The following is a 22,398-nucleotide window of genomic DNA, read 5'->3' as shown; positions in this document are numbered from 1 at the left end:
AGGGGGTGCGGGCGTGCACCCCGCTGCGCCCCCGGGAGCGTCGCCACCACCTTGGGGCAGGAGGGGAGATGCAGAGGAGCGGGATGAAGGCTGTGGCCCCGTCTGGGGGGACGTGGGGCGATGCAGAGGAGCGGGACGAAGGCTGAGGCCCCATCGGGGGGGGACGCAGGGCGATGCAGAGGAGCAGGATGAAGGCTGAGCCCCGTTGGGGGGACATGGGGGGACATGGGGTGATGCAGAGGAGCGGGATGAAGGCTCAGCCCCGTCTGGGGGCACGTGGGGCGATGCAGAGGAGCGGGATGAAGGCTGTGGCCCCGTCTGGGGGGACGTGGGGTGATGCAGAGGAGTGGGATGAAGGCTGTGGCCCCGTCAGGGGGACATGGGGTGATGCAGAGGAGCGGGATGAAGGCTGTGGCCCCGTCGGGGGGGACGTGGGGCAATGCAGAGGAGCGGGATGAAGGCTGAGCCCCGTCTGGGGGGACATGGGGCGATGCAGAGGAGCGGGATGAAGGCTCAGCCCCGTCTGGGGGGACGTGGGGCGATGCAGAGGAGCGGGATGAAGGCCGAGCCGCGTCGGGGGGACGTGGGGCGATGCAGAGGAGTGGGATGAAGGCCGAGCCCCGTTGGGGGGACATGGAGTGATGCAGAGGAGCAGGATGAAGGCTGTGGCCCCATCGGGGGGGACAAGGGGCGATGCAGAGGAGCGGGACGAAGGCTGAGGCCCCATCGGAGGGGGACGCAGCATGATGCAGAGGAGCGGGATGAAGGCTGAGCCCCGTCTGGGGGGACGTGGGGCGATGCAGAGGAGCGGGATGAAGGCCGAGCCCCGTCGGGGGGACACGGGGTGATGCAGAGGAGCGGGACGAAGGCTGCGGCCCTGTCGCGGGGGTCTCCCCCAGGCAAAGACACCCCCCCACCTTGGTCTCTGACACCGGGGACACCCAGTGAGCCCCATCCCGGGGCAGCTGCGGGACTGGGGGGCACCCAGGGTGGCCCCTCCCCGGGTCACCTCTCCCGCCGGGCACGGGAGCAGCGAGGGGCTGGAGATGGGAATATCCCGGTGCCGCTGCCGGACGGGAAGGGGGCTGGGGACAAAGCCGGGGGGGTGGTGGTGGGGGGGTCTGGGTGCCCTGGGCTGGGTTTGGGTGCCCAGCTCCCATTGCCAAACCCCCTTAACCCCTTATGGGGGCGGGGGGGGGGCTCCAGCTGCCTCCTCTCGTGCTTCCTCCCTTCCTTTCTTGTTTTTTGTTTTGTTTTGTTTTGTTTTTTAATTCAAAAAAAACCCCAAAAACCAAACCCCCGCCGTTTCAAGTGGATTTGATTTAAAAAATAAGAGTTTTAAACATTCAAGAGGAGATTTCCCAGCCTTGGTCTGGGGGCCCGCAGAGCTCCGCGGCGTGTCCCCGGGGAGGGCTGGGGGTGCTGAGCTCCCCCCCACACACACCCCACCCCGGCCGGGCCAGTGGGCTACCAAAGGCATCTCGGGGGCTCGTGCTGGGCTGGGGGGCAGAGGGGTGGGGTGCGGGAGAGCAGCAGTGGGGAAACTGAGGCACGAAGCTCTTTACTGTCTCTATAAACGCGGGCAACCCCAACGTGGGGGCCCCGGCGCTCCGGCGGCGGCCCAAAAATCCATGGAGCAGCGAGAAGAAATCCCTAAAGCTAAACATTTCCCCCCCTTCCCAAAAAAATGCACACACACACACCCCCCCCCCCCACCTCTAGCCCTGCCACCCCCTTGCTGGGGGTCTGGGCCGGGCGCGGGGAGCTGAGGGTTAAGCTCTGGGTTTTCTTTCTCTCCCTCGTCTTTCCAGAGAGCCTTGGCAGGAAATTCCTCAAATTCCAGGCTTGTGGGATCATTGCTGGGCTCCGACCGCAGGAGCGGGGAGCGGGAGCCAGGGCTGCTCCCTCCAGCTCCGGCTTCTCCCCACCAGCCTTCGCAGAGCCCCCGGAGGGGGGGGGGGGGCTGGTGTGTACCCCCCCCCCCAAATCCAGGGTCACCCCGCTGCATCCCCCCACGCTTGGGGACGGGATGCTCCCAATCCCCCTCTCCCACCCCCCCCCCCAACAAGCGAGGACCCCAGTGTCCCCAGTTTGGGGTGACCAAGCTGGTTGTGGGGGGTCTTTGCTGGGCTCAAACTCCCGCGAGACCCCCCCCCCGTCCCCAAAAAAAAATAATTCAAGGGGGGGGGGGTGGGACCCCGCAGCCCCAAATCGTCATGGAGGCGGTTTTGGGGGTGCCACTGGGGCTCCCCAGTCCGAGGAGGGGTTGGGTGGGGGGGTCCCACCCCCCCAGGGTTGTCCTTGTCCATCCCCCCCCCTCCCCCGGCTGCTGCCGGGGAGGGCAAGGAGCCAAAATTCCTCCCTTTTGGGGAGCCGAGGGGGAAGGGAGCCCCCAGGGGGACAACCTGGGGTCCCCACTGCGTTGGGGGGGGGGGGGGGCAGCCGGAGCCGGGGCGGGGGGGGGACACACACCAACCCGCGCCCCCGTCGATTCTTTCCCTTCAAACCCATTTCCTCCCGGATCAGGGTTTTTTTGGTGGTTTTGGTTTTTTTTTTTTTTAATTAAACCCCGTTTGCCGGGGATGGAAACGAGCTGCCGGAGATGGGGGGGCGGGGGGGGGGGGTTGCCCTCAGCTCCTCGGCGACTCTCGGGGTGCCACGCGTGGGGGGGGGGGGGAAACTGAGGCACGGCGTTGGGCGGGGGGCCCACGGGTGGCGTGGCCTGCGGCCTCCCCCGACTCATCCTTCTCCCTGCCCTGGGACACGGGGGGGTGGGGGGGGACGGGGGGGGCCCGTCTGGGAGCCTCCCGCAGCTGCGCGGCCCCGCTTCAATGTGAACGATAATCCCATTATTAAGCGATGTCTCATTAAGACATCTGTAACGAGCGCGGCTCGGTGGAAGGCTGCCAGCGCTCTTTAAATTTTTTGATTTTTTTGCCTTTTTTTTTTTTTTTTTTTTTTTTTTTTTTTCCCCTCCCCTTCATTAATGAGGAGGGAATTTTATTCCCCCCCACCCCCCCACCCCTTTTTCCCAAAGAAGAGCTTCTCCCCCCCCCCCCCCCCCCCTCCCCTCCCCTCCCCTCCCCGCCGCCCCACGCACACAAACAAAAGTCTTAATTAGACATTGTTCCTAACAGGGATATTACACAAATTAATTAAACTCAAGCCAATAAACAGCGCTGCTCCAGCATCCCGACAGCCCCAGCACTGAAGAGGAAATAACAAGGGGAGAGGCTCCGCCAGCTCCTTCGGGCTGCTGGGGGGGGTCGGGGGGGGGGGGCCTGGATGCCTGCGTTCCCTCGCGGGGTGGGGGGGGGGGGGGCTCAGGCCGGGGCTGGAGGGGGGGGGACCTGGCTCTGGTCCCCACTGGGAGATGCTGGGTGTCCCTGGGGACGCTACGGGGGGGGGGGGGATGCTCAGGGCGGGGGGGGGGACCACGGTGCGGGGGGGGGTGTCAGGAGGGGGCCTGGATGCCTGTGTTCCCTCGGGGGGGGGGGCGGTGGGGCTCAGGCCGGGGGGGGGGGACCTGGCTCTGGTCCCCACTGGGAGATGCTGGGTGTCCCTGGGGACGCTACGGGGGGGGGGGATGCTCACGGCGGGGGGGGGGGGACCACGGTGCGGGGGGGGTGTCAGGAGGGGGCCTGGATGCCTGCGTTCCCTCGGGGGGGGGGGCGGTGGGGCTCAGGCCGGGGGGGGGGACCTGGCTCTGGTCCCCACTGGGAGATGCTGGGTGTCCCTGGGGACACTATGGGGGGGGGGGGGCACACACCGCGGGGGGGGGTGGGGGTGGGGGGGTGGGGGGGTGACCCCGGGAAAGCCGGGGCGGGAGCAACATCTGGAGCGTCCCGTCCCGCACATCTGCAGCGCAGGCCTTTGTTTGGCAGCGGCGCAAAGGGCAGCGCTGGGGAGGTGGGGGGTGGGAGGAGGAGGAGGAGGAGGAGGAGGAGGAGGAGGAGGAGGAAGGCTGGGGTGCGAAGGCAGCCCCCATCCGCGCCCTCGCCCCTTCTGCGGAGCCTCGGAGCAGCCCCAGCGGTGACACAAACACACACACACACACACACACACACACCACACACCCCCCCGGGGGTGCCAGGGGCTGAAGGGGCTCCTTTGGGGGTGTCCAGCCTCGGGCGGGGCGTGCACGTGGCTGCACACGCGTGTGCGCACACACGGCCTGCGCGCGGCCCCCCGGCTCTTACGGGCACGGATATTCCCGGGGGAAGGGGGCATGCACACACACGTACACACACGTACACACACATGTACACACACGTTCTCACACATACACACACACGCACACACACACGCACACACATGCAAACACACGTGTACACACACGTACACACATGCACACGCACGTACACACACGTACTCACATGTACACACACGCACACACACGTACACACACGTGCACACACACGTACACACACGTACACACACGTACTCACACGTACACACACGCACACACATGTACACACACGTGCACACATGTACGTACACACGTACACACAGCGGGTGCATGCACACACACGCAAACACTCTTGTGCAAGCACACAGCTGGTGTGTACACACACACACACGCGCGCGCGCACTCCCATGCCAGCACACAGCTCATACACGCGCACACACACACGCACACACACTCCCGTGCAAGCCCACAGCTCACGCGCGCACACACGCGCACACGTGCACTCTATGCAAGCACACAGCTGGCGCGTGCACACACAGGCGCGTGCACACAGAGGTGCGTGCACACACTCCCATGCAAGCCGGCATCGCACACGTGTGCGCACACACACACACACTCTCCCATCCAAGCACACGGCCCATACACACGCACACACGCACACACGTGCTCCTGTCCAAGCACATGTGCACGCACACACACCCACGTGCGCGCACACACACATGTGTGCACACACACATGTACAGGCACACGCGCACACCCACACCCACACGTGCACACACACATATGCACACACACATGCATGCACACACACGTGCACACACACGTGCACCTGCACACACATGTATGCACGCACACGTGCACACACACAAACACGTGCAAACGCACGCACGTGCGCACACACACATGCACACGCACACACACATGCATGCACACACCCATGTGCGCGCACATACACGTGTACACATGTGTGCACGCACACACACGCACATGCACACACACGCATGTACACACACGTGCACGCACACACACATGCACACACACACGTGCAAGCGTACGCACACGCGCACACACATGTATGCACACACACACACGTGCACACACCCACATGCAAATGCACATACACACGCACACACACGTGCACACACACCCACGTGCGCACACACACGTATGCACACACACACATATGTGCGCGCACACACACACACACACACACACTCCCCCTGTGTCCAAGCACACAGCCGCTGCGTGCCCCCTGCGTCGCTCCTTGCAACCCTTGCCCGCTGGCCTTGCCTGGCCCCCTGTGCCCCCCCCGTGCCCCCCCGTGCCCCCCGTCGCCCCGCTCGGGGCCGGCCGAGCCCTTTGTCTTTCTGCCTGGCTGCCCCCTTTCACGGCAGCAGAAAAGGGGCCGAGTTTTTCCCCCAACTCCGGGCCCCCGACGGGTCCTTCCCCGGCGCGGGGCAGGTGGGAGGGAGACAAACACACACACACACACCCCCCCCCGACCCCCCCACCCCCCCTCAGCCTCTGCCTGCAGCGGGGGGGCGCGGGGATTCCTGCCGGGACCCCCAAACCGGGATCCCAAAGGGCTGGACCCTGGACACCCACATGTGGCACTGTGGGGAGGGGGGCAGTGGGGGCTCCGTGGGGCAGTAACGGGGGGGGGGTCCGGCCCCCACGGTCCCACTGCCCCAGCCGGGCTCGTTTGCCGTACCGCGCTAAAGCAATTCATTTCTTTTCGTCTCTATTTTCTCTCTCTCTCTGCCCCGGCGCTGGTTTCTGTTTTATTGGCATCTTTGCAGCGCTGAAAATAATGTAATTACGAGGGGAATTTATATGTTGTTTCGTAAGTCGGGAGTTCTTTTTTTTATTTTTTTTTTTATATTATTATTATTATTAGGTGGGGGAATATTTAAGGCTCCTCGGGAAGGAAAAATAGAACCCAATTCCACCACGTCATCTCCCCCGGTATTTACGCCTCTTCCCGACGAGATTTTAATTGAAAATTGTTTCGTGGGGGTCCCCGCCTTGCGCATTTTTACCCCGTCTCTAATGACGACCTGGGGCCACGGGGGGGGGGGGGGGTCATCCTGGGGCTGATGGCCCCCCATCTCCCTTTGCTCCCCCCCTTCCCCCTGCCTCAGTTTCCCCGGGAGCGCGGCCGGCATCTCCTGGGGACCGTGGCAACCTGAGGCTGCTGCCCGGGGAGCGGTGCCCGGGGTAGCGGGGGTCTGTCCCCGCGCCCCTCCCTCGGGCTGAGCTCGATGGGGTCCGACACGGAGGTGCCGGCGCGGCACGCCAGCGCCCGTCTCCCTGCCCAGGGAATAATGGAGGTGGAATATTTGAGCGGTTGGGAAATGAGCTGCTAAATTTGTTGTGAGATTGGTGTCGCCGACGACGGCGGCTGGGCCGGGAAATGAGAAATTGGGATGTTACGGGAGAAGCCGGTGCCGCCGCGGCGGGGACGGACATGGCACGTTGGTTTCTCGGGGACATGGATGGATGGCAGAGCTGGGGTCACCGCAGGCGCTTCGGTGGCACGGAGGGAATGGGGAGCCCCAGTCCTGAGGCGTGGCCCTTCCCGCATCCCGGCGCTCCGGGGGATGCCATGCCGGGGTGGCACAGAGGGTGCAGGGAGCCCCGGTCCTGATGGGTGGCCTGTCCCACATCCCGGCGCTCCGGGGGATGCCATGCCGGGGTGGCACAGAGGGTGTGGGGAGCCCCAGTCCTGAGGCGTGGCCCTTCCCGCATCCCGGCGCTCCGGGGGATGCCATGCCGGGGTGGCACAGAGGGCGCGGGGAGCCCCAGTCCTGATGCGTGGCCCTTCCCGCATCCCGGCGCTCCGGGGAATGCCATGCCAGGGTGGCACAGAGGGTGCGGGGAGCCCCGGTCCTGATGGGTGGCCTGTCCCGCATCCTGGTGCTCCGGGGAATGCCATGCTGGGGTGGCACAGAGGGTGTGGGGAGCCCCGGTCCTGATGCGTGGCCCTTCCCGCATCCCGGTGCTCCGGGGGATGCCATGCCGGGGTGGCACAGAGGGTGCAGGGAGCCCCGGTCCCGATGGGTGGCCTGTCCCGCATCCCGGTGCTCCGGGGGATGCCGTGCCAGGCTGGTACGGAGGGCATGGGGAGCCCCGGTCCTGGTGGGTGCCCATCCCGCATCCCGGTGCTCCGGGGGATGCCATGCCGGGGTGGCACAGAGGGGATGGGGAGCCCCGGTCCCAATGGATGCCCGTCCTGCATCCCGGTGCTCCGGGGGGGTGCCGTGCCGGGGTGGCATGGTCAAGGTGACGGCGGTGGGGGCACGGGGAGGCGGTGGGGACCCGGCGCTGCTGAAAGCGGGTGGGGAGGAGAGGTGGCGGGGCCGGGGGAGGGGAACCAATCTCCTCCTCATTTGTTTTTATAATTTTGCCTTTTAAAAAATGAAAATAACTGGAGCATCCTTTCCCCGGAGAGCTCCGCTACCGCCGGCTTCGGGAGCAGGGAGCCGGGGGGGGGTGAAGCACGGAGCGGCCCCCGCCAGCCTGAGGGGACACTGGGGATGCCCAAGTGTCCCCAGCCACAGGGAGGGACGCACAGCCCCGAGGGAAACTGAGGCACTGTGTGGTCTGCGGGTGGTTTGCGGGGGCTCCTGTGCCCCCCCGCCCCCGCCTGGTTTCCCCCCTCGGGGGGCAGTTTTGGGTAAAACAGCCCCGGTTTTCCCACCGCCATCGCACGCGCAGAAGTAACGGGGTCACGGCAGCCGGGGACGCTCGGCCGGGCAAAGCCACATCCCCCGAGATGGCGGCAGGGGCGGGGGGCGGGGGGGGGACAGGCTGGATGCGGCCCCGTCCCGGTGCCTCCCAAGCCCGGGCGCTGGGCACTCGCCAACGATGCGCTGGCGTCATATGATGGTGTTGAAATACTTTCCGTTCCTGCCGGGATGGGGAGGACTCGCCAGTGCCGGGAGCGCAGCCAGGGCGCAGGGTCCGGAGGCAGCCGGAATGGGGACGGGGACAACAGGCTGCGGAGGATGATGGTGTGGCGGGGACAGGGACGGGGACAGGGACGGGGACAACTGGCTGCTGAGGATGCTGGTGAGGCAGGGATGGGGATGGGCATGGGCATGGGGATGGGAAGAACCGGCCGCCGAGGATGATGGCGTGGCAGGGACAGGGACAGGGACGAGGACAACCGGCTGCCGATGATGCTGGCGTGGCAGGGATGGGGACAACTGGCTGCTGAGGATGCTGGTGTGGCGGGGATGGGGACAGGAATGGGGACAACCGGCTGCCGAGGATGATGGCATGGTGGGGATGGGGACAACCGGCCGCCAAGGATGATGGCATGGCAGGGATGGGGACAGGGACAGGGAAAATTGTCCACCAAGGATGCTGGCATGGAGGGGATGGGGACAACCAGCCACTGAGGCTGTTGGCATGGCGGGGATGGGGACGGGGATGGGGACAACGTGTCACCGGGGACGCTGGCACAGCGGGGATGGGGACAGGGACAACCGGCCACCAAGGATGCTGGCGTGGAGGGGATGGGGACGGGGGCAACCAGGCACGGAGGATGCTGGCCCAGCGGGGATGCTGCCAGCTCGCCGCGCATCCCGGAGCAGCGGCAGCGGGATTCAATTAACGAGGAATTAAAGGATAGTAATATTCAATTAATGTCAATCAGAGCGGGATTACAGGAGAGAGATTTTGGTCAAATGGGGTCGACGCGCCGAGGATGCTCCAGGGGCTGGTAACGAAGCTGGGGGGGCGGGGGGGACACAGAGCTGTGACCCCCAAATGGTGGGGTCGGCACTGGGATGGGTCCCTGGTGCCAGTACCCCCGGCGTCACCACATTGGTACCCCTGGTGTCACCACACAAGTACCCCCAGCATCACTATGCTGGTACCCCAGGCATCACCATGCCAGTATCCCCAGCATCACCACACCAGTATCCCCGGTACCCCTGGCATCACCACGCCGGTACCCCCAGCATCACTATGCTGGTACCCCCAGTACCCCTGGCATCACCACACTGGTACCCCTGGTGTCACCACACCAGTACCCCTGGCATCACTATGCTGGTACCCCCAGTACCCCTGGCATCACCACGCCAGTACCCCCAGCATCACCACACTGGTACCCCCAGTACCCCCAGCATCACCGTGCTGGTACCCCTGGCAACACCACGCTCGTACCCCCAGCATCACCACGCTGGTACCCCCAGTACCCCTGGCATCACCACACCAGTACCCCCCAGCACCACCATGCCAGTACCCCCAGCATCACCACGCTGGTACCACCGGTACCCCTGGCATCACCACACCAGTACCCCCAGCATGACCACACCCGTACCCCCAGTACCCCTGGCATCACCACACCAGTACCCCCAGCATCACCACACCCGTACCCCCAGTACCCCTGGCATCACCACACCAGTACCCCCAGCATCACCACACCCGTACCCCCAGTACCCCTGGCATCACCACACCAGTACCCCCCAGCATGACCATGCCAGTACCCCCAGCATCACCACGCTGGTACCGCCGGTACCCCTGGCATCACCACACCAGTACCCCCAGCATCACCACACCGGTACCCCCGGCATCACCACACTGGTACCCCCGGTATCACCACGCTGATACCCCCCAGCATCACCATCCCAGGGTCCCCCCAGGAGCTGCTCCGGCTTTGGCCCCCGCCATCCAGCCGCGTTAGCGTGGCAAAGCCGAGAGGCGCGAGGAGCCGAGAGAAGGGCGGCATTGCGGGACTCCGAACGGGGAGCGGAAGCGGCTTTTCCTGCCAAGCCGCTCTCGGAGCGGGCGGCTCGGCCTCCTCCCGGCCAGTACTGGCGGCGGAGGAGCCTCATCAATTCTTCATGGCACCAGGGACCCTCGCCAGCAAATACCAATTTAGGGGCCGGGAGCTGCGGGTGCGCGCGCTGCCGGGGAGGGCGGCCGCCGGATGGGCCCCCCGAGCGGGGGCCGGGGGTGACGCGGGGATGCTGCGGGAGACGGTCGGGGGCATCCCCGAAACGAGGACCCTCGCCGGGAAACCTCACCGGAGCCTTGTCCCAGCCCCGCTCCCGTCCCTGGGGTCGGGATGGGGCCCTGCTGCCACCCCAGGGCCGCGCAGGGCAGGGGGGTGACCAGCCCCCACCAGCCACCCGTGTCCCTGCCCCCAGCCGTGGCCGGCTTTTAGCTGAAAGACCCAAATTGCCGGAGCCTAAAATAGCCCCCGACGCCAGGCGGAGCGGGGGGAGCACGGGGACGTGCCAGGACCGATCACATCTCGGTGCTGGCGCATCACGGCGAGCCACGGCACCCGACAGGATGGGACCCCGCGGGGGCTGCGTCCCCGTCCCCGTCCCTCAGCGGGACACGGGGGCTGAGCTCAGCCCCCACTCCGTGCCTCAGTTTCCCCATGGAGGTCCCCCTCCATCGCCAGCCCCTCGCCGGGTCGTTTCAGGGCCGGTTTGCGGCGCTTTTGCGTTTGTTTTTTTTTTTTTGTTTTTTTTTTTTTTCTGTTTCCATCCCATCGCCTCGCACCGGGTGACGGGTGGCTCGGGGCGCCGGGGCCGTGACAACGCGGTGACAGCGACGGGGACGGGGACGGGAGCGATGCCCCCCGCGCAGCAGCCAGCCGCGCTCTCCTCCTGCCCTTCTCTCCCTTTTCCGCTCTGCCGGGCAGGGCCCCAAGGAAGCCAAATCCTCTTTTCTCTCCCGCGGAATAAAACCAGTGAAGGGTGGGTTTATTTTTTTCCCTCCCTTCCCTGCCTGGGTTTTTTTTTTCCCCCATATAAATAGAAGCGAAGAACTTGGGAAGAGGAAAGAGGCGGGGGGGGAAGGCTTAAATTTAAAAGCAGCGAGAAGAGGAAGGGGAGGAGGGAGAGTGATAAAATAATACAAAAAATAAAAAAGCCAAAAAAAAAAAAAATTTAAAAAAAAAAAAAAAAAGCAAAAACCTCCAGCGCGGAGAGATTTAGCTCCATCTGAAAGCTGTCAGCGCGAATAAAAAGCTTTTCTTTGAACCCTGAGTTTAATAGCGAGAGGAGAGAGAGGGAGATTGGAGCGGCAGCCCCAGGGCTTAATCAGCCCTTCATTTGATAAATAGAGGGAGACAGGGCCGGGAGTGGGGCTCCCCGGCCCCCCCGCGCCCGGCAACACGGGCTGACACGCAGCAGCCACGCGTGTGCCCGCGGGGAGAGCCCTGCAGGGCCCCGCCACCCGCCTCTGCCCGCGCGCACGCGCCCCCGCGCCCGGGACACGGGTGTCTCTCGGGCACAGGGACGCGGTGCCGCGCACGCGGGGAACGCGCACACGTGTGTATCCCCTTGTACGCGTGCGTGTTCCCGGGCACGTCCGGGCGTGCTCCCGTGCGGTGCCGGGCACACAGGCATGTTCCCACAGGCGCAGGCGCGTGCTCCCACGTGCACACGCGTATTCCCACGCACACGTGCACACTCCCAGGCGCGCGCACGTGTGTTTTCACGCGCACAGGCACACGCTGCCATGCACGCGTCTATTCCCATGCACACAGGCACATGCTCCCATGCACACGTGTGTAATCCCATGCACTCATGCACATGCTCCCATGCATTCCCATGCACACAGGCACATTCCCACGCACATTCCCACGCACACATGTGTGTTCCCATGCACACAGGCACATTCCCACGCACATTCCCACGCACACATGTGTGTTCCCATGCACACAGACACATTCCCATGCACATTCCCATGCACATTCCCACGCACACATGTGTGTTCCCATGCACACAGGCACATTCCCATGCACATTCCCACGCACACATGTGTGTTCCCATGCACACAGGCACATTCCCACGCACATTTCCATGCACACGTGTGTGTTCCCATGCACGCAGGCACATTCCCACGCACATTCCCATGCACACATGTGTGTTCCCATGCACGCAGACACATTCCCATGCACATTCCCACGCACACATGTGTGTTCCCATGCACACAGGCACATTCCCACGCACATTCCCACGCACACATGTGTGTTCCCATGCACACAGGCACATTCCCACGCACATTCCCACGCACACATGTGTGTTCCCATGCACACAGGCACATGCTGCCATGCACACACGTGTATTCCCATGCACACACGTGCACTTCCACGCTCATGTGCATGTTCCCGTGCACGCATGTACGTGCTTCCGTGCAGTCCCATGTACACAGACACATTCCCATGCACGCATGCACAATCCATGCACGCAGCACGTGCTGCCACGCACGCACGTGTATTCCCATGCATGCATGCACATTCCCATGCACGCCGGCATGTGTTCCCATGCACACATGCACATATCCATGCATACATACGTGTTCCCGTGCACACAGGCACATGCTCCCATGCGTTCCCATGCACACACGTGTATTCCCCTGCGCACACGTGTATTCCCCTGCGCACATGCATGTGTTTCCGTGCGCACAGGCATGTTCCCCTGCACACACGCCCACGTACACGTGCACGCGCGTGTGCGCGAACGCTCAGAGCGCAGGGCCACCGTGCCACGATCCCCCCCCCCCCCGTGCCCGCGCAGGGTGAGGAGTGGGTGGCATCAGATGTGCCGAGGTGTTGATGCTTCACAGGGGACCGGTATCGGGGGGGGGGTGTGGGCCACCGTGGGGGCCATGGTGGCATGGGGGCCACCCCCTGCCTTTTTGAGCCTCCAGCCTTCGGGAGGCCGCCCGTCTCCTCGGCATCGCGTCAAGGCCCCGTGCCACGGCAAGGCTTTCAGCGCTGGCTGCGCCGCGGCAATGGCTCTGCCCGCGGCCTCCCCCGCGCCCGCTGGCCCCGTATCGCCCTGCTCCAGACTAAACAGCCCTTCGCCCGCCAGGACTCGGGGGGCCGGTCCCTGGGGGCACCAGCAAAGGCCCTTCCAGGAGAGGAGGGGAAAGGAAGGAGGCAGAAGCCGGCATGAATCGGGCGCTGACGGTGCCCTGCTCTGACAACCTCGGCTGGCATGGGGTGGGTGGCACCGGCTCCCCCCCCCCGGTGCCTGCCCTGGGGAACGGCTGCGTCGGGCGCTGGGGTGCAGGAGGGTCCTGTGTTTCGGTGATGGGCACGGGGGGGGATGGTGGCGGTCGCATCCCCGCCACGCCAGGTGGGTACCACGGGGCGTCATTGCCCTGCCGGGGAAGAAGGAGCTGGTGCCCGGGGAGCTCGCAGCCTAAATGCCCACCGCAGCCGATTACCCACCGCCGGGATTAGCGGCCGGCTTGGAATTTGCCAACCGGGCAGGGGCAGCTGGCACGGCTGGAGGAGGGCAGAGCATCCAGAGCGGGCAGCTCCTCGCTGCCTGCCATTGTCACCCACACCAGCCCAGTGCCATGCCATGCTGGTGCCAGCATAGTGTCATGCCACCCCCGTGCTGTGCCATGCCAGCCCTGTGTCATTCCAGCCCAGTGCCAGCCCAGTGCCACGCCAGCCTGGTGCCAGCCCAGTGCCATGCCAGGCCAGTGCTATGGGGACCTGTACCAGCACGGTGCCATGACAGCATGGTGCCAGCATGGTGCCATGCCAGCCCAGTGCCAGGCTGGTGCCATGCCAGCCTGGTGACAGCCCTGTGCCATGCCAGGCTGATGCCATGCAGACCGCTACCAGCTCTGTGCCATGCCAACCGGTACCAGCTCTGTGCCATTCCAGCCCAGTGCCAGCCCTGTGCCATGCCAGCCTGGTGCCATGCCAGCCTGGTGACAGCCCCGTGTCATTCCAGGCTGGTGCCATGCAGACCAGTGCCAGCCCTGTACCAGCACGGTACCTGGTGACATCCTGGTGCCAGCCCAGTGCCATGCCACCCCCATTCCATGCCCGCCTGCTGCCAGGCGGTGCCAGCCCCGTGCCGTCGGGCAGGCGGGGGGCTGCGTGTCCCCCCATGCTGTTGGCAGGCGTGGGGCTGCGTGTCCCCCTGAGACGTCGGGCAGGCGGGGGGCTGCGTGTTCCCCTGTACTGTTGGCAGGCGGGGGGCTGCGTGTCCCCCCATGCTGTTGGCAGGCGGGGGGCTGCGTGTCCCCCCGAGACGTCGGGCAGGTGGGGGGCTGCGTGTCCCCCCGTGCTGTTGGCAGGCGGGGGGCTGCGTGTCCCCCTGTGCCATCGGGCAGGCGGGGGGCTGCGTGTCCCCCCGTACTGTTGGCAGGCGGGGGGCTGCGTGTCCCCCCATGCTGTTGGCAGGCGGCCGCCGCTGCCTGCGCCTCCTCCCGCCTGTCTCGCCCCCCCCTTCCCCGGCTCTGATCTTCCCTCCCACCCACCTCTCTCCAGGCACCTTCCTCTTTGATCTCCGCTCTGCTTTTCCGCTCCCCCTCCCCTCGGCCCCCCCATCCCTGCTCCCCTCCTTCCCTCGCCTCTCCTTCCCTTTAGCTCCCTCCCCGCGTCCCTGCTCTGTCTCCCCTCCCGGGGGGCGGGGGGGGCACAGGACTGGAGAGCGTGGGCTGGGGGGTGCTGGGGCGATGGCACGGGGACACCCCAGGGTGGCTGGGAGCTGGGATTGTCCCCAAATCACGGCTGCGGGTCCCTGTTGCGCAGCCAGCGGCCTGTTTGCTGCACCCTGTTGTGCTGGGGTGCCCCGTCACGGGGTGCCTGATCCAGGGGGGTCCTATCCCAGGGATCCCTGGGTACCCCACCCTGCGGGTACCCCATCCCAGGGATCCTGGGGTGCCCCATCCTGGGGATCCTGGGGTGCCTGAGCCGGGGGTACCCCATCCCAAGGATGCCTGGGTGCCCCATCCCAGGGAACCTGGGGTGCCTGATCCAGGGGATCCTGGGTGCCATGTCCTGGCGACCCCAGGGTGCCAGGTCCCAGGAATCCTGGGGTGCCCCATTCCTGGGAATCTTGGGGTGCCTGATCCGGAGGTGCCCCATCCCAGGCATCCTGGGGTGCCCTGTCCCAGGGATCATGGGACGCCACGTCCCGAGGATCCTGGGGTACCCCATCCCAGGGATCCTGGGTGCCACGTCCCAGCAATCCCAGGGTACCATGTCCCAGGGATCCTGGCGCGCCCCATCCCGGGGTTTTGGGGATGACCAGGTGGCATCTGGGTGCTGGGATGTTTCCAGCTCAAGACCCTGCGGCACCGCCGTACCCCACCCCGTGCCAGCACCCACGGGCAGGTGGCGGCTCGGTCCCCCACGCCGGCCATGGTGAGGGGGGTGCCAAGCGCCAGCGTGTCCCTCGGTGGGGACAGGCAGCCTGGCAGCACCGCGGTGTCCCCAGGGCCGGCGCAGAGCGAGCGCTGCCGGGAAGGGAGGCAGGAGCCCGGGCTGCGGCGTGGGGAATTGGGGAGCTGTCAGGGGCTTTTTTTGCAGGATCAAAAGCAGGAGGGAGCCCCCGGCTCTCCGGGGACACAGCACGAGCTGGGGACAAACCCAGGCGGGTTGGGGTGCCCAAGCTGTGGCTGTGCCCAGCACGGCCGTGGCACGGGCATGGGGCACCCCGTGAGCGGCACAGCCGCGCCGTGCCACGGCAGAGGCCATGCTGGGGACTTAGCGGCTTCCTTATCCGCAGCTCGCTCATCCCCAAAAGGGATTTCTGCCTCCCCCTCTCCCGCGCCACGGCGGAAATCATTTGAATATTTTAGAAAATAGGCTTTAGCGGGGGAAAAACTGCCAGGGGAGAGGCAGCTCCGCCGCGATGCCCCGCTCCCCATCCCTGGGGATGTCCTGGTCCCCATCCCCTGCCCCACGGCCGGCAGCACACGCGTGTGTGAGGCACAACCGCGGTGGCACACCCCACGCATCCCCCCCTCCCCCGGCCGCCGTGTCCTGCTCGATACCCGCTGGCCGCGTGACAGGCGCCATGCCGGGGCACCGGGATCAATCCCGGCTGCTGCGCTGGGCAGGGGCTCAGGGGTGCGGCAGAGCCAGGCTCGGGGGGTCCCGCACTTTCAGCAACCCCTCCGAAACCTCCGGGGGCCACGGGCAGCTTTGGGGGGGGGGTCGTGCTGGAGGCAACTCCGCGGTGCTGGAGCCACCGGCATGACGGAGCACCGGGTGCTGCCGGCACAGCCGCCGGCGTGCGTGGCACCCCAGGCCTTGGCTGATCCCCCTCCTCTGTCCCCAGTGGCGCAGACGCGGTTCGTGGAGGAGCCGGAGGACCAGACGGTGGTGGCCGGCCAGCGGATCGTCCTCTCCTGCGTGGTGCTCAATTACTCCGGCATCGTGCAATGGACCAAAGACGGCCTCGCCCTGGGCATGGGGCAGGGGCTCAAAGGTACCCACGGGGTGGCGGGTGGCTCTGGGGACGTCGCTGAGCGGGGCAGGGGCTGTCACCGCGCAGGAGGCTCCCGGTGTTACATCGGCAGCGCTGCTTCCCTCCGCCGGGTTTCCCAGCTCCCTGTGCAGCATCCCTGGCTGCTGCGGGGCCGGGGCCACGTGTCCCAGCAGCGAAGCACCGGCTCTGGCTGGGTGTCCGCGCTCTGCCCCTTCCTGCACACACCAGGGTCCCTGCGCGCACCGGGGTCCCTGCACAAACCGGGGGTCCTGCACGCACCGGGGTCCCTGTACACTATGGGGTCCCTGCACGCACCAGGGTCCCTGCGCGCACCGGGGTCCCTGCATGCACTGAGCATCCCACGCGCACCAGAGATCCCACCCGTGCCAGGGATCCCACCCGTGCCAGGTCCCCGCTGGCTGCCCCTGTCCCCACCGGGGCTGGCACCGGGCGCAGGCGGAGACCCCAGCTCTGCCCAGGCTGCACCGCAACGGGCAGGAGCTGCTCCTCCATGAACAGGGGGGTCCCTCCCACCCTCAAAAAGGGGCCCTGGAGTATCCCCCAAAGAATTGGGGTGAACCCCGGCCCCTCCGCGCTGACCCCCCCGCGGTGCCGTCCCCGCAGCCTGGCCGCGCTACCGCATCGTGGGCACGGCCGACTCGGGCCAGTACAACCTGGAGATCACCGACGCCGAGCTCTCCGATGACGCCGTCTACGAGTGCCAGGCCACTGAGGCCGCGCTACGGTCCCGCCGGGCCAAGCTCACCGTGCTGAGTAAGGAGCCAGCCCCCCCCTGTCCTGTCCCCCATGTCCCCCGTGCCGTCGCGGGCAGCGTGGCCGCTCGCAGGCGCGGGAAAGGCTGGCGCTGCCTGCGCTGCCGCCCTCCCCCTTCCCTCCGGCAGCCTGGATGTGCCATTATCTTTAATGCCTTAATCTATATTCATGCCGTGGCTGAGTTACGGGACCTACGAGTGCAGTAACTTTGATTTCCCTGACTTTTGTGTCTTGTAAAAAAAAAAAAAAAAAAAAAAAAAAAAAAAAAAAATAAGGAAAGAAGATGCTGGAGCCGCAGAGGAAATGTTGCATGAATGGGGTTTTGGGGCGGATTTCTTGCTTTTCTTAATTTTTTTTTTTTTCCCCTCTCTCTCCTTCTTCCCCTGGCATTGAAATTCCCATTAGAAAGCTGGGAGATAAAAGGCGCGCGAGCGGGAGATGTGGCTGGGGTACTGAGCAGCGCGGCTCTCCCCACGCCGCAGCCGCTGGAGCGTCTCCCCGCGCCCCCCCAGACAGGGATGGTCCCCGGGGACCCCCAGCCCGAAGGGGCCGTGCTTGGCCTAGGGGGGCTGCAGGCTGGTGGGAACAGCCCTGCCCCAGGGTCTTTGGGGTGGCACTGCCAAAGCTGGGGGGGGACTCCATCCCCGGGCAAGCTCAGTGGGGTCCCTCTGCGTCCCCTGCCCAGCGTGGGGCTCAGCTGGGGGTTCCCCAGGAACGGGGGTCCCTGGGAAGGGGGGTCCCCAGACATGAGGGTCCCCAAACAAGGAGGTCCCCAGGCAGGGGGGGTCCCTGGGCATGGGGGTCCCTGGGCAGGGAGTTCCTCAGGCAGGGGGGTCCCTAAACAAAGAGGTCCCTGGAGGGTCCCCAGACAAAGAGGTCCCTGGACATGGGGGTTCCCTGGGCAGAGGAGGCTCCTGTTGGCATTGGGGTCCCCATACAGGGGGGGTGGGGGGGGTGGGGGGGGTCCCTCTCTGCCCTTCCTACAGCCACACTCCTCCGCCAGACACCTCCTCCCCATTTCCACCGTCACCGCCAGCTCCCCCAAGGGGGGGGTTCGCAAACAGCCGAGGGGGGGTTCGCAAACAGCCGAGGCCGTTCCAGCACATCCATCTCTGCATACGTGGCACCAACCACCCCCCCCCCGGCCCTGAGCCCCTCTCTCTGAGCCCCCACATCGGGGACCCCCAGCCCAGCCTCCTGCCCTGGCCTCTGCCGGCACGCGGTTTCCTTCCCGACGCCAAACGGTGCCTTTATCTCTCCCCGAGAGCCCAGCCCTAATAAATCAGTAACGGGGCTTTAGCTCCTGATCAAAAAGAGGATTAATACCCAGGCGGCGCCGGCCCCGTTGAGGATCCGCTGTCGGGGAGGAGTTCTGCCCCCGCTGCCCTCCATCACCCTCCCGTTGTCGGAGCACGATCAATTTTTCAGCATCACGTCGGCTGGAGCGGGGTCTGTGCCCGGGGCTGTGGGAAGGAGCCCCGGCTCCAGGCAGCCGGCACCCACCCGGTGTCCCCTCTCCCCTCTGCAGTCCCCCCCGAGGACCCCACCATCGACGGAGCCCCCGAGATCCTGCTGCGTGCGGGGACGCCATACAACCTGACCTGCCGGGCACGCAGCGCCAAGCCGGCGGCCACCATCGTCTGGTACCGGGATGGGCTCCAGCAGGATGGAGCCATCACCAGCACGGTATGGGGACACACTGGGACCCTGCGTCCATCCCCTCCGCCCCACACCATGCCTCGGTGTCCCCAGCGTGGTGCTGGGAGCCAACGGGGACTGTCCCCTCTCCCTGGCAGGAGGTGTTGGCCGACGGCAAGCGGGAGACAACCACCAGCCAACTCGCCATCAACCCAACCGACCTGGACATTGGGCGGGTGTTCTCCTGCCGCAGCACCAACGACGCCATCCCGGCGGGCAAGGAGACCTTCGTCAAACTCAACGTTCACCGTGAGTAGCTGCCGGGGGGCGGAGGGGACGATCCCTGCGTGTGGGCGGCACCGGGGTGTAGTGGGGGCTCTCGGGGTTGGTGAGTTCTCGGGGTTCCTGGGCATCATGGGGTGGCCGGGGGATCCTGGCCCCGTGGTTGGAGTGGGTCCCTGCAGTGGTGCTGTGCCCACAGCAGGGGGGATTTGCCCAGTCCCAGCTGCGGATTCGCCCAGTCCCAGCTGGGGATTCGCCCAGTCCCAGCTGGCCGGTGCCAGGCCGGAGGCCAGACTGGGACTTCGTGGTGAACACCGACCTCCAGTGGCTGCTGCGGGAAGGCTCTGCCCTGCTGGGGCCGGCAGCACCCACCATGGGCAGGGACACTGGGTGCCCATGGCGAGCACCCGCACCCACAAGGGATGCTGGGGACCCAGACCGGGAAGAGCTGCTGGGTGCCCAAGGCGAGCACGCGTGCTACGCAGGGATGGTGGGCGCCCACGGCAAGCACCCACACCGGGCAGGGATGTGGGGCACCCGTAGGGAGCACCCGCACCAAGCAGGGATGGTGGGTGCCCATGGCGAGCACCCACACCGAGAAGGGATGCTGGGCACCCACGGCAAGCACCCACACCAGGCAGGGATGTGGGGAACCCATGGCGAGCACCCGCACCGAGAAGGGATGTGGGGCTCTCACATCGGGCAGGGAATGCTGGGTGCCTACAGCAAGCACCCACACCGAGAAGGGATGCTGGGCACCCATGGTGAGCACCCACGCCGAGAAGGGATGCTGGGCACCCATGGTGAGCACCCACACCGAGAAGGGATGCTGGGTGCCCACAGCAGGCACCCAGGATGGGCAGGAATGCTGGATGCCCACACTGGGAAGGGATGGAGGGCACCCATGGTGAGCACCCACCCCAGGCAGGGATACTGGGTGCCCACAGCGAGCATCAGAGCACTGCGGGCCATGCCCTGGGTGGCGGTGCGGGGAGGGGGCGACGCAGGCAGCCCCGGCAGCGCTGGGCAGGGGGACTGTCCCTTCGTCCCCTCTCCCTCCGCCACGCTGACCCTGCGCCAGCGCCCGTGACGGCTCCGTCCGCCCTCCCGCAGATCCCCCGACCGTCACCCTGTCCATCCAGCCCCAGACGGTGCAGGAGGGCGAGAGGGTCGTGTTCACCTGCATGGCGACCGCCAACCCCGAGATCAAAGGCTACAGGTGAGGGTCCCCCAGGAGGTCCCTCCCCAGCCTCCTGGCTTGGCTTTAGCATCACATGGGGACGGGGCGGGGCCAAACGGGGCCATGAGGGTCCCGCGCATCCCCTGAAGGCACCCGCCTCGGGTCTCTGCCCCCTGCCAGGTGGGCCAAGGGGGGGGTGATCATCGAGGATGCCAAGGAGAACAAGTACGACACGCAGGTGGATTACACCTTCTTCACGGAGCCCGTCTCCTGCGAGGTGCACAACGACATCGGCAGCACCAACGTCAGCACGCTGGTGGACGTGCACTGTGAGTGGGGCGGCCCCCCCCGACCCCAGCCCCCACGGGGTGCTACTTCCCCCCCCGCGGCTCCGCTCCTCACCCTCTCCCCCATCTCTCCAGTTGCCCCTCGCATCGTGGTGGACCCCAAACCCACCGTCACGGACATCGGCTCCGACGTGACGCTGACGTGCGTGTGGTCCGGCAACCCGCCGCTGACCCTCACCTGGACCAAAAAGGAGTCCAACATGGTAGGGTCCGGTGGCCAAGCTTTGGGGGGGGGGGGGCCAGGGAGGTGTCCGGTGCCCCCTCCCTGATGCTACCACGGCGCTTGCACCCAGGTCCTAAGCAACAGCAACCAGCTGTACCTGAAGTCCGTCACGCAAGCGGACGCGGGGCAGTACGTCTGCAAAGCCATCGTCCCCCGCATCGGCGTGGGCGAGCGCGAGGTCACCCTCTTCGTCAACGGTGAGTGACGTCCCCCCAGGCCCTCCCCCGTCCCACACCCCCATCCAGGACGCGGATGGGCGGATGCAGTTGTGATGCCCGTGACAACTGTGTGTCCCCCGCAAGCCGGGGTTTCGGTCAAGCCCCCCCCGCCCCTTGCCTCCCGCAGGCCCCCCCATCATCTCGAGCGAGGCCGTGCAGTACGCGGTGCGTGGGGACCGCGGCAAGGTGGAGTGTTTCATCGGCAGCACGCCGCCCCCAGACCGCATCGTGAGTGTCACCGCGGGGGGCCGGCGGGGGGGACAGGGGAGTTCTGGGGACAACGCTGAGCTGCGGGTGCTGACGCAGCCCCTTCTCCCCCCCTCCCTGGCGGGGCCAGGCGTGGGCCTGGAAGGAGAACATTTTGGAGGCAGGGACGCTGGAGCGGTACACGGTGGAGCGGACTAACACGGGCAGCGGGGTCCTCTCCACCCTCACCATCAACAACGTCATGGACGCCGACTTCCAGACCCGCTACAACTGCACGGCCTGGAACAGCTTCGGGCCGGGGACCGCCATCATCCAGCTGGAGGAGAAAGGTAGCGCCGGCACGGCACGGCGGCCACCTGGCACGCCGAGGGGGCTGGCTAGGTCTCGGGTGTTGTGGGCAACGGGGCTTCGGCGAGGGCAAGCGCCCTCCTGCTGCGGCCACCTCCTGGCAGTTCCCCTGTCCCCTGTCCCCAGCTAACGTCTCCCCGTCTCCTGTAGAGGTCTTGCCCGTGGGCATCATCGCCGGTGCCACCATCGGGGCCAGCATCCTCGTCATCAGCTTCCTCGTGGCGCTCGCCTGCTTCCTCTACCGGCGCCGGAAAGGAAGTGAGTGGGGGACAAGGGGGGGGTCTGCAGACACAGCAGAGGGGACCGTGGGTGCCACCCATGGCGGAGATGCCACCCACGGGGTGGGAGCGGGAGGGTGATGCCGGCGGCTGCCTCCATCCGTCCCCAGTCCCCTCCATCCCTGGTCCTGCGTGTCCCCAGGTCGCAAGGACGTCACCCTGCGCAAGCTGGACATCAAGGTGGAGACGGTCAACAGGGAGCCCCTGACGCTGCACGCGGACCGCGAGGAGGACACGGCCAGCGTCTCCACGGCCACCCGCGTCATGAAGGCCATCTACTCGGTAAGCGACACCCCATGGCACGGGGTCACCCGTCAGCATCCTTCCCCGCCCCACGCTGGGACGGATGGGACCAGGAAGGAACTAGCCCGTCTCTCCCCCGCTCTCCCGCAGTCGTTCAAGGACGACGTGGACTTGAAGCAGGACCTTCGCTGTGACACCATCGACCCCCGCGAGGAGTACGAGCTCAAGGTCCGGTGACAGTGCCAGGGCGCGGGGGGGT

General features: G+C 66.2%; 1 protein-coding gene across 3 annotated transcripts in view; it reads left to right on the top strand.

The window, feature by feature from the left end:
• The window catches only part of KIRREL1 (kirre like nephrin family adhesion molecule 1), a 30,786-nt gene that overhangs the window by 5,735 nt on the left and 2,653 nt on the right, over positions 1-22,398 (top strand). Inside the window, exons 2-14 of one of the 3 annotated variants that reach the window (XM_063357292.1) lie at positions 16,252-16,401; positions 17,026-17,175; positions 18,704-18,861; positions 18,972-19,122; positions 20,209-20,314; positions 20,456-20,604; positions 20,698-20,825; positions 20,916-21,042; positions 21,191-21,291; positions 21,401-21,599; positions 21,769-21,876; positions 22,039-22,178; positions 22,290-22,367. In XM_063357292.1, coding sequence (XP_063213362.1) covers positions 16,252-16,401; positions 17,026-17,175; positions 18,704-18,861; positions 18,972-19,122; positions 20,209-20,314; positions 20,456-20,604; positions 20,698-20,825; positions 20,916-21,042; positions 21,191-21,291; positions 21,401-21,599; positions 21,769-21,876; positions 22,039-22,178; positions 22,290-22,367 — 1,745 coding nt within the window. Of the gene's footprint in view, positions 1-16,151; positions 16,402-17,025; positions 17,176-18,703; positions 18,862-18,971; positions 19,123-20,208; positions 20,315-20,455; positions 20,605-20,697; positions 20,826-20,915; positions 21,043-21,190; positions 21,292-21,400; positions 21,600-21,744; positions 21,877-22,038; positions 22,179-22,289; positions 22,368-22,398 lie in introns of those variants that run through there. The other 2 variants (XM_063357291.1, XM_063357289.1) reach the window with 2 other exon arrangements.

Source organism: Chroicocephalus ridibundus, chromosome 21 (assembly GCF_963924245.1).
Source record: "Chroicocephalus ridibundus chromosome 21, bChrRid1.1, whole genome shotgun sequence".
In the NCBI taxonomy this organism is placed as follows: Eukaryota; Metazoa; Chordata; class Aves; order Charadriiformes; family Laridae; genus Chroicocephalus; species Chroicocephalus ridibundus.
This window is presented reverse-complemented; position numbering and strand designations above follow the sequence as displayed.